The sequence below is a fragment of the Etheostoma cragini genome, chromosome 13 (genome assembly GCF_013103735.1).
Source record: "Etheostoma cragini isolate CJK2018 chromosome 13, CSU_Ecrag_1.0, whole genome shotgun sequence".
Classification (NCBI taxonomy): domain Eukaryota; kingdom Metazoa; phylum Chordata; class Actinopteri; order Perciformes; family Percidae; genus Etheostoma; species Etheostoma cragini.
In genome coordinates, this window is record NC_048419.1 from 9,756,947 (window position 1) to 9,772,839 (window position 15,893).

Here is a 15,893-nt window from a genome sequence, read left to right on the forward strand (position 1 = left end):
GATGTATAACCGCATATTTAAGAATAAAATAAGCAAATAGAGAAAGGAAAAGCTTTTTTTATTAAGTACCGCTATTTCAGCTTTAAATGCAATTCATTTGGATGACATTTTCAGTTTGTTATTACTTTTCTCTAACTACGTTGACCAGGCCTGCTGATGTCATCTAGTCATCAGACTCAGTGTAGTTGAATGCTGAATACTATGCATCAACTTAATGAATGTATGGATACAATAAGGCTATGTGTGACATGTAGGCTATAATGTATGGTGAATGATGCCTAGTATACTTTGTGTCAGAGAGCGCGAGAGAGAGAGAGAGAGAGAGATTGTCTAGCCACCATCGTCCATTCATTCAGGAACAAGGGTCCCGTAGGCCTACGGACCTTTGCAGTAGGGCGTCAGAACGCTCCACCTCTCCTCAATGGGAGTGCGGAGGCTACATGAATCTGATCTAAGAAATGTGATCTATTTACAAATTATGTGGGGTTATATGAGGTTGTCACTAATTACATCAACTGTGCGGTCAACCCCTCAACTCACAGATAGCCCCACATAGAAGTTATCCTAAACCCAAGCAGATGTTTGGCTCCCAAGGCTAACTTCAGCACAGACAGTCATCAATCTGATCATGTTTAATTTGATTAATAATTATCAAATATTTTTGAGAACAGCGGGTGGAGTTAGAGGAAGGGTCACTAATGTCATTCACATCAGCTCCTCTCATACAGTTTAATGAGCCGAGACTTCAGCAGAAACTCTTCTTGTTGCAGTCCCCGGATGGCAGGACAAGCAGCCAGACATAAATGTCCTGTTAACTAGAAAGGATGAGTCATGATGTCATGATGATGAAGCCTGACGAGAAGTCAACAGTGACAAAGATAACAGGCTTCTACTCCCAAAAACAAAATTAATTTGACTTCAAAATAAGTATTGAAACAATAAAGTGAGTAGGCCAACATCCTGTATTGATCACATTCTTCCAAGGAAAAAAATATACACACTTCCCTAAATATTAGTATGTGCAATCCAAATATGAATGTAAACCCAGTTATATTTGCCAACGCAGATCTGAGTTTCTGTTTCAAGAGATGAAGAGATTCCTGTCAGTGAATGCAATGTGCACATTTTATAGTGGACAATTATGTCTGTGGGCTACATGTTGTAGTAGGCTACAAACGGGAGTTAAAAAAAAAAAGTGTTATTATGAATTGATGTCTACTTTAAATATGCTGGTTGCTTACACGATGCATTGCATGAGAACTACTTGTAATAATCCTGCTGACACCACAGACTTGATGTAAATGATCCAGAAAATGAACTTTGGAGATTTGCTTCCAATAGATTTGAGATGTTTGATACAAATCAGGAAACCAGCCCCCTTTTTCCAAATAAAGGTGACCTTAATGCAACAGCAATGGCATTTTCTTTGACGCAACAGTTTACCGAAGGCCCTTTCCTGTTTCAGCATGACATCTCCTTGCGCAAATCACATTCCATTAAGAAAAAGTTTTCTGAATTTTGTGTACAAGAACCTGACTGGCCTGCACAGAACCACAACCTTAACCGCATCCAACAAAGAGCATATTCTTGCAATCTTGCTTCACCAAAAGAGTGGAGGCTTTAAGTGCCCAAGGATCAGATGTGAGATCAACAGTCACACATGGGTGTCAAGTTTAGGTGTCAATATATTTGACCACATGGTGTAATTTCAGACACTTCACCAGACTTCACGTTCAATTCCCAATGGTTCTGCCATAAGTTAACATTAATCTGTAGCCTACCACTCACACCATAAATAAAAGTTGGGAAAGGATTTACATTTATTCGTTTTGCTAATGTGTTAAAAACAAATTACTTCCTGGCACGTGAATCATCCACCATAGTATTCTCATTTTCTTCAATAAAGCAACAATCATGTCAGTCTTGTGTGTTACATTTTACACCATTACTGCATGAGATCAACCAGTCATGTTTACACACCACACACTTAGTTTTTACATTTATTAGTGCTCAATTAATCACCACCATGATATGTTTCATAATAAGATCCAGCAAAGCATAGATCCATGTATCTTGTCCAGTTTTACAGTTAACATTTGTAGATCAGGTTACGTCTTTGAAGTGTAGGCTATTTGCTATTAAAGTTTCCCTGTAGTAGTGAAAGAGACAATGAATGTAGAAAAGGCCCCAAAATTGTGTTAGTGTTACTATTATTTAGTACAGTTGACCATATTGTGCTTTATGTTTCACGTGTACTCCCGTCTTATTCAGTGCTTGTAATAGCCAAAGTGCATTGTGGTATGTTTATTGTAGTTGACGTCACACAGTCAACAAGCCATATGAAAGAGTTAGTCGGTCAGTTGGATAGCAGTTGTGAGCGGCACTTTACTTAAGAGTAAATGACAAGAAAACCACACTCTTAGAATTACCCTCATAATTGAAGAAAGAGAAAATAAATAACCAGAATAAGAACTACATCTCAGCTCTTCATTTCCTATTCTGGAATAAGTGGCCTAAAGTGGTGTTCTGGCCGACACAACTGAGTGAACCTGGTGATAAACCCAGAACTAGTACCTAGACTGAGCGTCTACCTGTTGTTATTATCTTCACTTCGATGAAATAAAAGCATTAAAATGCATGCTTAATTTCCGATCCAAGTTACTCAAATAAATCACTGTCACCAAGACCTGCTGATTTTTATGATGATACTGTTAGTGTTTCCCTTGCATTTAGGAAGCAAACGGACACACAGTATAACTGCTGATAAGGGATTATGCTCTACCTCCCTACTGTGGAGCTATTGTGTGCCCTGTCAGCTCTTTGTGTCTTTGACAATAAAAATATTTGGTCTGTATACATCTTTTAATGTATCTATCTTTCAACAACAATAATAATAATAATAATAATACTAACAATAATAATAATAATAATAACAATAATAATAATAATAATAGGCCTAATAATATTGGTGTAAACAATACACAATTCAGACAGTGTGTAAAATGTGTAAAAATACAGTAAACGTTTTTCAATTAGACAAAGATAGGCAAGATGATTCAACAAAGTCAGAAATGTAGGCTAAACATAGAGCAAACACTGTAACAAGTTCATTGGAATAATAGGCTACTTTACAATGTACATATTATCATAGTTAGTCTAAAATACAGAAAAGGAAATAAATGCCAATAAGGGAAATCTAAAACTGAAACATGCACTTTTTAAATCTCTCTTTCTTTGGAAAAATATTTTTTGTAAGTTTAAAACCTCTCGTAATCTTTTCTTTTGAGTTCTTTAGAAATGGGTCAGAAAAAAAACCCACCTAGGCCTGCTGTATGTTTAAATAATGTAGAAGAAGCCAATAACGAAGTGATCACAACACAAGTATTTGCTATTCAACTATTTAAAAATTATATTTTACGCTTTGGATTATAATTTAGCTTGCCCCCGATTTCATTCATGAAACAGCTGCTCCCGGACATGGTTCCTGAGAAGGAATCTCATAGGACCGCCTTCTCGTCAGAAACTACAATCCCAGAATGCCCTGCAGAATTGGCAGCATTTCTTGTCGACGTGGGAAGGGAGGGATTCGGACACAAACAAACGTCCACGGGTTTGATGTTGGGCTAAGTTACAGATAAATGGGACATGTCAGGTGTGTTTGAAAGATAACTCCGTGACATTTGAAACATGTGGCTTCAACCTGATGAGAATCTGCTGAAAAACGCGTTTAAATTATGGGTCACCGAGGAGGATAACGAGTATTTCGTACTGCAAAGGAGACGAGGTTACGGAGAAGGTGGAGGCGGTTTGACAGGTAACGTTAACGGTTATGTTATTATCCCCTCCTCGCTTGTGTAGGACAGCCGCTTCGTCTTCGCCGAAACACGTTTTAACAAATGAGTTATTAACGGGGTTTACTCGCCATACGTCTGCATAGCTGTGCTGTCTGTCGTGTATAGGGCGGGTGCTGTATCCTCCTCGTCTAGCTACAGAAAAAATCCTCATAGCAACAGGTAACGTTGTGAGCCAAGTGTCAAAATCCCACGCGACAGTTGGTACTGAACAGCTGGTTTATCTTAATGACACGCCAGCTTGCAAGAATAAAGGTCTTTGAACGATGTCTAAAACTAAAAAAATTGAGTTTGTATATAGAGTTGACAGGAGGGGAAAAAGTATTCCACTCAGTTAATTTCATTTCCTGCTGATTTTACTCCCCAGTGCCTGTAGTTAGCTAACAGGCTGTTCATAGGCCTAAAAACTTTGAGCAATTATTGTGTGAGATTTAGACTCAAGTCACTGTATCATGCAGGGGACACACTCATACATTTTGTTTCTCTGCCCCATGACAGTTCAGTCAGTTTGGGAATATTTGTACCACTTTCTTCGTGAAGCTAGAAATAGAAGAGAAAACCTTGTCATTTATTGCCACTGTGACTATAGTGTCAGACTGCTGCCCTGTCTGGGCCATACACACGTCAGCGACTTTGTGGAGACATTTATACGTAGTTGAGTTCTCATACTGTAATTTAGGTTATAGGCAGGGTTCAAAATTAGCACCATCTACTAGCCAAATGCTGGTAAAATGTGTAATTGGCTGGTAGATTTGCTCTACCCTCCAGCCAAAAAGCAATGGTAATCTGTTGAATGACTGGTCAAATTTTAACAAATAGCCATTTGGCTAAAATGTAAGTTTTTCCTCGCCACTGTCGCACTGTTGCTTGCTGTGGAGGAAACTACTAGAACTGTTGGGTCCTTGTAAATTCTGGAGTGTGGTCTAGACCTCCTCTATCTGTAAAGTGTCTTGAGATAACTCTTGTTATGAATTGATACTATAAATAAAATTGAATTGAATTGGATGAAAAAGTTAATTTTGAACCCCATAGGCCTAGGCTATTTTAGGATTTCTAAAATCAGAAGCAAGATTTTTAAAGCATGGAAAGGAGAGAAACCCCTAGTTGTTTTTGCAGTCTCTCTGATCTTTTGTATAGCAGCTTTCCCCGTTTTGTTTTTTTTTGCTACGGAAATGTGAATAATGTACAGTATATGACAAGAACACACATGTAAGGTATAATTGGCCAGCAATATTTTTAGCTGACACACTGATCAGATCATTTTAAATGACAAGTCTTGGCTAAGGAAAAGTCAGTCATGGTTTGCACTACTCCAGACAGTTTATTATGATTTTTTATTTATTTTCTTCTATTAAACTGTTTGTATTATTATCTTACTGGAAGCCAAGTAACCCCTGATTGACGATAACTTAGCACACATTTTGTGCCAGTTTTAGGAAAGAGTGGTGCAGTATGCTCAAAGTAACTAGTTGAACTGTTAAAACCAAAACCAACTGGGTTAACTCTTGAAAATAGTGGCACAAGTTGCCTGATTTAAGACACAGGCATGACATTCTTTACTGACTTGGATCTTTAAAAACTATTGTCACCTGCCGCTATACAAGTGATGCTTGTAATACCACCAATGACTGTAACCTACACTTTCTAAGCACATGCCTCAGTGGGGCCACTGTAAGTTAATTACTAGATAATGAATGTTAATGAATGATGTTCTAGCTGAAGAGAAAATGGGAAGGCCAATGTTCTGATCAGCTGGTTTAATGATGTGCAGGTTAAATACTACCCGCACAAGAGCCTATTATGTCTGAAGTATCTTTTATGTGTTTATGTCCATGCTCTACTGTTTATTGTTGTTCTACACCGGTTAAACTAAAATACATTATCTGTGTTTGATCCTTTGAATCCTCACTAGTACAACATATGTTCAGCTGGCAGGCTGGTGTAATGCTGATGCAGTGCATTAGTGTGGTTTCACTGCAACCTTGTCAATTATTCATGGAGGGCATGTCAAAGAGAAGTTATGGTAAAAGATTTAGCGCATTTTAGTTGGGCTGTGTGTTAGGGTTAGATCCTATTTCTACACTGCCAGAATGAGTATAAAGGCCGAACAAATATTGAAAAAAAAGTACAACTAACAGTACTCCGTCGCTAAATTAGCTGAGGTTTGTTTACCAGTAAATGCAGCAGTTAAACAACAGTTTGACACTGATTTGTCAATAATAAAACAATGAAAGGTTGTTATTTTAACTCTTAGTTTCTTGAATATCATATCTGGTATTTATTTTTCAGATTTCCTAAGAGTTGACTTGGCTGAAGATCATGTGTGACACTGATGGTTAACAATATTGATGCACTGTATGTTACAGGCCTCCTTGTGGGAACTCTGGACACTGTGTTGGACTCCACATCTAAAGTTGCTCCCTACCGCATTCTTCACCACACACCCGACTCGCAAGTGTATTGGACCATAGCATGTGGTATGTTGCTGTATATTCATCTTTTCCTGGAAACATTTTCAATAGTGCTGTCAAATTATCAATGTAGGTTTGAAAAAAAAGTTCAATTTAAGACATGTGACAGTTTAAAAAAAACAACCCAAAGATATTTGACTTGCTTTTTTTGTCTCTTGACTTTGGTTCAGGTGTCACCAAAGAGGAGATTGTTCAGCACTGGGATTGGCTGCAGCAGAACATCATGAGGACACTCTCTGTGTTTGACTCCAGCGAAGACATCACCAGCTTTGTACAGGGAAAGATTAGAGTAAGAACTTGTTTTCATGCTATAAAATATTTTAGATGATAAACATTACTCTAACGGTCAGTTACCTAAACCTGATTATTTGGAGTCGTTCCCCTGGATACTTAGCGATTAAGTAAGTGTGCGTTTGTCACCAAGAGCAAAATCTACATTACACATAGTCTTTTTTCCATTGTTGAAATAAAGATGTTGATTCGAGCAGCTTCGAGGAAGATTGTGCACTGTAATATTATCACCTTCAGTCTGCAGTAACCCTCAATGTTTAATGTGTTAGGGTCTTATCGCTGAGGAAGGGAAATCATCCCTGGTGCAGGAGGAAGATCCCGAGAAGTTCCGAGAAGCACTTTTGAGGTTTGAGAAGTGGTTTGAACTGCCACCGAAGGAAAAACTGGTCACATATTACTCCTGCAGCTACTGGAGAGGCAAAGTGCCCTGTCAGGGCTGGCTCTACCTCAGCACAAACTTCCTCTGCTTCTACTCATACCTGCTGGGAGCTGAGGGTAAGCCATTTCGGTGACATTTATTAACATGAGCAGCAACTTATCTTTTTTGTCTTTCCTCAGTTGGTAGTAACAAAGACTTTTTAAGCTCCTGACGGCCACCATAGATGTCATTTATGGTCTAAATTAAACATTATTTGAAAAATGAGCATAGCAGACCTAAAGCAGATGTAAAGCAATGTGGATAAAGAATACCACTGAATTCAATGACACCAAATGAAATTGAAAAAATTATTTTCTGTATCAATTCTTTATAATGGCACCATGAAATATGTTGTTGATTAAATGCATTTATATATTTAAATTATTGAGAAATTGGACTTACCCATTCATTCAAGATCCTTGTCTTTCCTACTGTTTAGCTTTAATCACTAATTTAATTTGAATGCATTGTGATGACTCTGCAGTGAAACTAATCATCTCCTGGGATGAGATCTGGAGGCTGGAGAAGACCTCTAACGTTATCCTGACTGAGAGCATTCATGTCTTGGCTCATGGGGAGGATCACTACTTCTCCATGCTGATGCACCTTAATGAAACATTTGTTATCATGGAACAGCTGGCGGACTACTCCATCAAGCGCCTTTTTGATAAAGAGGCCTTCCAGAGAGAGCCAGCGCTCTCCGACCCCATGCAAATTACCAAGAGGTACTGCCTGTCTCCTGCACTGCACAGCTTGACATCATCCTTGTAGTGCTTGCTGCAAGATTGAAGAACCAGAGCAAACATAATGTCTGACTTACATCGAAAAATGTTTGTGTTTGTGTTAACCCGCCTGGAGTGGTTGATAAGTCACACATTGACAGATATTTTTAGGTCAACTACTGGTTACTTTGACCGTTTTGACTGCATTCTCATCCAGACTTACACTGTGTGAGTCTGGGTGTTCTTAGTTAACTCAAACTTGATCTTCTGCTCATGACATTCTTTTCTGCTTTACTTCCCCCACAGAGGCCTCGAAGCACATGCAAAGAGTGAGCAGTTCCGGACATTTTTCAGGCTTCCCAAAGAGGAGAACCTGTTAGAGGTGCATGAGAGCTTCCTGTGGGTGCCCTTCAGCCATTTTAACACACTTGGCAAGATCTGTCTGTCTGAGAACTACCTGTGTTTCGCCAGCCAAGATGGAAGCCAATGCCATGTCATCATTCCAATGAGAGAAGTAAAGTGAAACTGGATTGTTAAAAACACTGCCAATAACATCTCAAATAGCACCCTGCATACTGATGAATCTGTGGTCTGCCAACATTGCCTTCTTCCAGGTTATTAATGTTGAGAAGTCAGACTCCAGCAGCAGGGCCTTAACGGTGTGTGTGCGTGGCAAGAAGGCGCTGCGTTTTGCCGAGGTGCGGGACTATCAGCGGCTTGCCAACACGATCCGTAGCAAGTGTGGGATTAGTGCAAGCCCTCAGCACTCTGCATCATCGGACGTAATGTGTTTAAACCCTTATTTTCTTTTTGACGCATTGTACTCTTCACTTACAGTAAGCAGTGCTTTCTGACATTGACATATGATATGCATTTATGACTAAGGCCATACGAGGCGCGTGCCAGTCCCTCATCAATCACTTTGAGGACAACCCAGAGGACGTAACACTGATGGTAGGACAGAAAGACAGCAGCAAGGCTGTAAGCACAGAGGCCCTCATGACTGTATTTCACCCCCAGGATGTTGAAAACCTTGACCCCAAAATGGTAAATATCAAAGTTTCTTTCAAATTAAACATAACGCTTGTTTTCAGCACCATTTTGTGGGAAACCACCACAGTTACTTTAAAATGAGCTGATTGTAAGGGACATAGATAAAAATGAAGCATGCATCTGTTTAGAAATACTTCCACTTTTACTAGTGTTGCAGAGCAATTAGAATAACACTCTGGTGTGTGCTACATGTGCATAACAGCTTAAAGAAAAGATGAAGGAACAGTCTTGGAACATCCATTTTTCTGAATACGGACGTGGCACGAGCATGTTCTTCACCAGGAAGACACGAGACCTGATTGTTCGTGGTGTTCCTGAGGCCTTGAGAGGGGAGCTGTGGATGCTCTTTTCAGGTAGTTATACAGCAGACATCCCTGCGTGTACAGTGTCAATGATTTGGAAACGAAGCCCTGCATGATGGAAAGTGTTAAATACTAAAGTTCTCATCTGTGCAGCATCTGTTTTTGGACTGACTGGTTGTGTCTCTGTAGGAGCTGTGAACGACATGGCCACTCATCCCGGCTATTACACTGATCTGGTTGAACAGTCTCTGGGCACAAGCACTTTGGCGACGGATGAGATCGAGAGAGACTTACACCGCTCTCTGCCAGAGCACCCTGCCTTTCAGAGTGACACTGGAATCTCAGCTCTACGCAGAGTCCTCACTGCCTATGCATACAGGAACCCTAAAATTGGCTATTGCCAGGTACTTTGATTTGTTGTTTATAACAGGTAAAAAAAACTCCTGAGCTACTTTGATTACAAACACTCAGAATGCCTTGAGGCCTTGAGTGAAGTGCAGGAACCGCCATTAGCTAATTGCGGTATGTAGCCAGACATTTTTTATCACAGAATTTACATGATGTATATATATAAAAAAAAAAAACATGCGCACAAAAATGTTTTTGTCCATTTGCTTTCATGATTCTTCTTTATCGCTTCATTTCCTGTGGTAATTTATGTGAGATTACCTTCTGTTTATGCTTCAAAAACAGTGACGGTTGAGGTGACGGTTATGGTAAAGAGTCAGACTTTAAGGAAAGCTTTGATCCCTTAACAGTTCTAAACCCCTTTGTCCTTTACTGGGATTGGTCATGTTATGACTTTGAGGAGTGCAGCAACTCTGAAAAGCAGAGGTGATTTAAAAAAAACACGGCCACAGGTGATCTAAAATACCTGAAATCCTTTTTTAAAAGGCGCTTATTGTCTAAAAAACTTTGACACACATATATTTGTACTGGCCTCCTCCCTGCAGTCAACCTTATTTTTACAACTAAAGTAGTTTTTTATGAATCCTTTTTTCTTGTCCAGGCCATGAACATTCTCACCTCAGTTCTCCTGCTCTACGCGAAAGAAGAGGAGGCTTTCTGGCTCTTAGTGGCCGTCTGCGAGAGGATGCTGCCGGATTACTTTAACCGCCGAATTATTGGTGAGAGGGGATGCAATTTTCAACCTGTTTCTGCTGGTCATTTTGGGACATAACGTTTGAATAATTTCAGAAATGATGTTGTGATGTGTGATGACTGTGAATTCTTGCCAATCGTTTTGTAGGTGCTTTGGTTGACCAGGCGGTGTTCGAGGACCTGATTCGAGAAAACCTCCCCCAGCTGGTGGACCACATGACAGACCTGAGTTTCTTCTCATCCGTGTCCTTGTCGTGGTTCCTCACTCTCTTCATCAGTGTCCTGCCCATAGAGAGCGCTGTGAACGTGGTGGACTGTTTTTTCTACGACGGCATAAAAGCTATTCTACAGCTCGGCCTGGCAGTGCTGGACTACAACATGGAGGCTCTGATCAGCTGCCAGGACGATGCAGAGGCCGTCACCATCCTCAACAAGTCTGTGTGAATACAAACAAAGCGAGACTGATTTATTTTAAACAATGCTGTCTAAATGATTGTCTTTCTTTCTCTGATGGTGTTATTTCAGATTCTTTGACAGTGTGACAAACAAAGACAGCCCTCTGCCTCCAACAGTGCAGCAAGCTTCAGTGAGCAATAACGATAAAACATCCCACTTTAATGTGGACATCAGTGAACTGATTAAAGAGGCCTATGAGGTACAACACGTTTGTGTGTCAGTTTAATTCAGCGATCTCGGTGTTCTGGTTGATTTACCAAATTGTGGTTTATTTTTAGAAATATGGAAATATCCGTTCAGAGGAAGTCGAGAGTTCAAGGAAAAGAAACAAACTGTATGTGATCCAGACACTGGAGGATACAACCAAACAAAATGTGGTAGGTGGCCATTGAATGTACAGTAGTTAGTGTACTTGCATTGTTACTGTGGTATTAAGGATGTATTTCAAATCTTATTTTCAGATCCGGGTGGTGACCAATGAAGTCAGATTCAGTCCCTTACATTTGGACAAGCTTTATAACTTGTTCAAAGTGAGTCAAATGCATGATAGAGTATCTTCATTGTCATCATACAAAAATGTCAACAGTTGTAATGAAAAATTAGAAGTGGACACCTTACATTTTTGTTTGTTTTCTTTTTTCAGAGGCAACATTTCCTCTGCTGTTACTGGGCGATGAAGAGTCCGGCTCTGCTCCATCATGACCCCAGCCTGGCCTATTTGGAGCAGTACCAGTTGGGTTTTCAACAGTTCAGCATGCTGTTCTCCCTGCTGGAGCCCTGGGCTTTCTGCAACCCCAAGAGCACCCTCTCCCTCTGGATCTTCCGCCTGATAGATGAGAACCAGGACGGCCTCGTCAATTTTAAAGAGTTCTGCTGTGCCCTTGGTAAGTTCACTCGCTCTCTGCTTTTCCATAATGCAGCCGTTAACCTTAGTATCCCCGTTGATATAATTTCTACTTTCTTCTCCCGCAGATACTTTGTACAGTGGATCATTCACAAATAAGCTGAAATTCCTCTTCAAGCTGCACCTGCCACCAGGTGAGTGATGAACATTTGAAAAAGCCAAAAATCAAGAAAATTTCTTAAGCGACAACTCCTAACCCATGGTGTGGTAGTCACATCCAGCTGTCTCTTAAAAAATCAATTTTTGTTTCAACCCCTGTCCTCTCTCACAGCATATCTATAGTGAGGATATACAGTACTCCTGCAGGTTCAAAGTTCAAACGCTGTGTTTTCAGACTGGATATCATATCCTTCTCTAGATTCGACCTAACATGAGAGCAGTAACAGCAGACAGAATCAGCCTAAAGTAAAACACAAGGTCAGATGGCCATCAGGCTCTGTTGGGCTTGAAAATGTAGGCGTTATCATTTGGCTAATTACGCTAACAAACTCTCCTTGAATGTGTGGCTCTTTTCTGCATGCTTGAAGGCTGGGGTAAGAATAGTCTGTTGGGTGAAAGAACTTTGCCATGGCAACGATGGGTGTGAGGAGCTGTAGGGGCATTTTTGCAGTGGACTATTTTCTCCCTGAGGAGGATCTGTGATGAGGATGAATTGCTGAAATTACATCCGACAGCTTAGCAGCAGAAGAGCACTGAGTCACCATTTGTGATGTGCCAGGCCAGTGAACATCAAGCAGCAAAGCTTGTTTTGTGTCTTGTGTAGAGTGCATGATGCATCAGCACCAAGGACAGATCCCCAGTACTGAAAACTAACATACTTTAAAACATGTCACCTGTGACATCACTATAAGTGTCTAAACGCAGGACGGTGTGAGGGCTCCAAACACGCTCTGATAAGTGGAAGGCCTATAGTGAAGAAGAGAAGTGAGGCTTATATTTCAGTATGGAGTTTAATGGAGTTGACAGTTTGTTGTTGGCTTCTTGTGTAGAAGTAAAAGAGTTCTTTTGGGCCAAATCAAAATATTTGATGTCACCATGGTTGCCTTTAGACAAACAACTACACACGCATTTAGTTTGGGGTTTTTATGATGCACGAATATGCTGTCATCACCTTTTTTTGACATTACACTACTATGCATTGTGGGTCTTCCCCTCTTGCAAACTTGGCAGAGTTGTAGGCTTTCGGAAATTGTGCAGGGAGCAGAAAAAGTAAACCACAATGACCTTAAACACTTGAAACACTTGCTCAGGGCCAGACACTCCATTGATCAAGGAAATGCAATCATGTGCTATTTAGAGCTGAGAGTCTGCAGGATTTTCAGTCCATGCACAAAGTATAGCAGCTGTATTCAGCAGCTTCAATGACTACACAGTTACATCATCTTTATCTTGATTGGTTGAAGGGACAAGAAAACATCTTGTTGTACCTAGAACGTATAGCTACAAATGGGAGTGCCCAGAATGTTAACATAAGGATTGCACTTAGTATTACCAGTAAGTTGCATGGCAAATTGGCTATTGCATTACACTGTATCTTGTGTGCAAGTAAAAATCATGTGATGTATCTTTAACCCGAGGGAAAGGTCAGAATCGGAAGATAATCAAATTCAGGGATAATCAATAAATTAGATTAGATTTTAGGTGGAAATTTGAGCCGGAGTCTGGCAAGTGAGGAAAGATCACCACAATCATTAAGGTTCCTTCTGTTTGGATCCTGATTATCAGCAACAGATTTCACATCCCAGACGCACAGAACGACTAACCAACATGGCAATCCTCCGGCTGTGCCACTTATGCGGCATGGAGCTATCAGGCAGATATAAAGAGACTGCTGGCTTGTGAGGGTTATTGTGTAATCCTGCAGTGCAAACTGACATGCATCCATGAACACAAACACAGAGTCATTGGTGGGGGTTGGAGCATAGAAAAGCAAAGTAAGACGCGATATTTGTCAGCATTGTTAGATGGGGTTACAGTAGACTGTATACATTGATAGGGCAGTGTAAATGGACATCTTTGTTTTCTTTAGTCAAATTACTTATTATATTTCATTTACATTGCTCATGTTGATCCTCCATCACCGCTGTCTCTTCACCTTTCCTCTCAGTGCACTAACAGCCGGTATCTTTTAGCTTTTACAGGTAGTCCTTTGCACGTAAAGGAACAAAGAATCCAGCACTTTACTCCAGTGCCTGAAGACTCTTCTCACTTGAGTAGACTTGCTGGTTAGCCTCTTTACTCTTTCTTTTCTTTTAAAACTTAAATTTCACCTTTACCCTTTTTCCTACGGCGGCCATGAAGGGGAAAGCTAAGTGTTTTGCAATTTGCTGTTGTGTTTTCTGTTTTGTTGTTGCGTTTTGCCCTTCAGGGCCTCCGTACTTTTCTCCTATATTCTGTCTTGATTTCTTTGAATTCATTGATTGTATTTGAAGTATTTATCTATTCAGTTAGTTCACATTGCTTTTATATTTCAGCATTTGATCTACCAGAAGATGGTGTGATAAGGAAAAGCCCTGAAAGAGGTAGTATTTCACCCATCTGGTCACAAACACACTATGGCTACATAAAAAAACTGTAAATGTCTTAGTTTAGTGTGATTGTTTAGAGTTTTTGTACGGATTTAACAGGTAGAGGAAAAGTGGACCTGCAGGCATACCTGAAACAATGGCAAAACGAAATTCTTAAAAAAGAGGAAACCATCAAGGACCTACCCCGAATTAATCAGGTAATTCAACCCATGTTGTGTTTATTGACTGAAGATATCATTTTCTATCTGAAGTGGAAAATTTATGTACCTTCACATTTGTACAATAAAACAGCCTATTTAATATGTCAAACTATCCAATGAAGTACAACATTTTTCCATCTCAGACTCAGTTCATCCAGTTCTCCAAGACCCTGTACAACATTTTTCATGGCGATCCAGAGGAGGAGTCGCTGTACCAAGCCGTGGCCCACGTAACCAGCCTTCTCCTGAGGATGGAAGAGGTGGGACGGAGGCTGCATGAGTCAAGCAGCCCGCCCGAGTCCACAAAACCTGCCAACACTGCTGCTGCGGAGTCTTCAACCCCAGAAGCTTCTACTACCCCAGAGAACTCTGACACCTCCAGCTCCTGCAACCGTCGGGATGCAGGGCCCGACCTCACAGAGATGGATTGGTCCTTTTCGTTTGAGCAGGTCCTGGCTTCTCTGCTAAACGAGCCGACCATAGTCCGCTTCTTTGAAAGGCCTGTTGACATTCAGACTAAACTGGGACAAGCTAAGGTTGCCCAGCTGAAACTAAAGGCAAATAAGTGAAAGGAGACATTACTGAGTTGATACTTTGATTCAAATTCAAACCCAGATATCACCATGATTTTCCTTTCTCCACTTGGATAGGGCAGCAGTTTTTTTTGCAAGGCAGACTTACTGCTAAAGTGGGATCATAAATGAAAAGGAGACATCAGGTTTTAAAATCGGGGGTGCAACGTGTGTGTGTGGCTTCGATGGTCAGGCAGATGATGATCAGCAACGATGGCTAATGAAATAAATAAGTCACTTTAAGACACAAGCACTGTTGTTACAGTCCATTGACCAACACCTTCAGTGCATTTTCATGTTAGGCCTTGTTGCGTACTGTAAGCTGTCAAATATGATTATGCATTAGGGTTTTACATTCTCTTATGTAGCCTCAGATTTTTTGGATTTTATGGAAATTTAGTTTTTTTCCCTTTTATGCCATGAAGCACATACATTATAGTTTTTTTGTGCATGGGACATACAGTACTGTCCCCTATATTTAGAAACATGACAGAAGTTTTTGTCCTTACGTCTGTCTCATGCTGAGGTTCACATCCATAACAGGAAGATTCTCCCTCTTAATATCTTGATACGTTTTCTTTTTGCAGATAACTAGGCACTGCGATAGTGAAACAAACTGTAAATGCTAACTTGTCCCGTGAATATAGTGTCTCCTGTTCTTAGGCAGCATTAGTGTTATTCCGTAAATGTCAATTTATTGTGAGAAAACACCAGCATTCCAGTTGGAGACAGAATAGACAGTAGTACAGTGAGTAAGGATAAGCAGTAGTGTTGTCCCTGAAAGCCATAATAAATTCAGAGATTATCTGAGTGAGGATGTCAGATACATTTAATAGAGAGCATGAAAGATTTAATTATGGTATTATACATTTGCAATAACACACAAGAGGATGCCGTCCTGCCACTCATTTGTCTCGTTCCTCCACATGCAGTAACAATATTTTAGCATGACTTCAAGTATGTCATACTGAAAACAATGGTCTGTCAAGGTAAAATAGCTTGAATCTATAGTGCTGCTGCAGGG

General features: G+C 40.3%; 1 protein-coding gene across 2 annotated transcripts; it reads left to right on the forward strand.

Moving 5' to 3' along the window:
- Positions 1-3,543: 3,543 nt before the first annotated feature.
- tbc1d8b (TBC1 domain family member 8B) lies at positions 3,544-15,628 on the forward strand. 2 transcript variants are annotated; one of them, XM_034889393.1, is made up of 21 exons: positions 3,544-3,814; positions 6,218-6,328; positions 6,493-6,611; positions 6,883-7,108; positions 7,516-7,756; positions 8,060-8,267; positions 8,368-8,535; positions 8,639-8,800; positions 9,009-9,159; positions 9,298-9,512; positions 10,118-10,235; positions 10,358-10,643; positions 10,735-10,864; positions 10,944-11,042; positions 11,127-11,195; positions 11,309-11,549; positions 11,638-11,703; positions 13,702-13,794; positions 14,044-14,091; positions 14,197-14,294; positions 14,441-15,628. In XM_034889393.1, the coding sequence occupies exons 1-21, from the start codon at positions 3,688-3,690 to the stop codon at positions 14,864-14,866; spliced, it is 3,402 nt and encodes a 1,133-aa protein (XP_034745284.1). In that variant the 5' UTR covers positions 3,544-3,687; the 3' UTR covers positions 14,867-15,628. The 2 variants fall into 2 exon arrangements, with proteins under 2 accessions (XP_034745284.1, XP_034745285.1); XM_034889394.1 differs by lacking the exon at positions 13,702-13,794.
- The last annotated feature ends 265 nt before the right edge of the window (positions 15,629-15,893 follow it).

Coding starts and splice junctions, on each gene's coding strand:
- tbc1d8b (XM_034889393.1), top strand. CDS start 3,688: ATGTGGCTTCAACCTGATGAGAATCTGCTGAAAAACGCGTTTAAATTA. Junction 9,160..9,297: donor GCTGTGGATGCTCTTTTCAG/GTAGTTATACAG, acceptor GTGTCTCTGTAG/GAGCTGTGAACGACATGGCC. Junction 11,704..13,701: donor CAAGCTGCACCTGCCACCAG/GTGAGTGATGAA, acceptor GGTATCTTTTAG/CTTTTACAGGTAGTCCTTTG.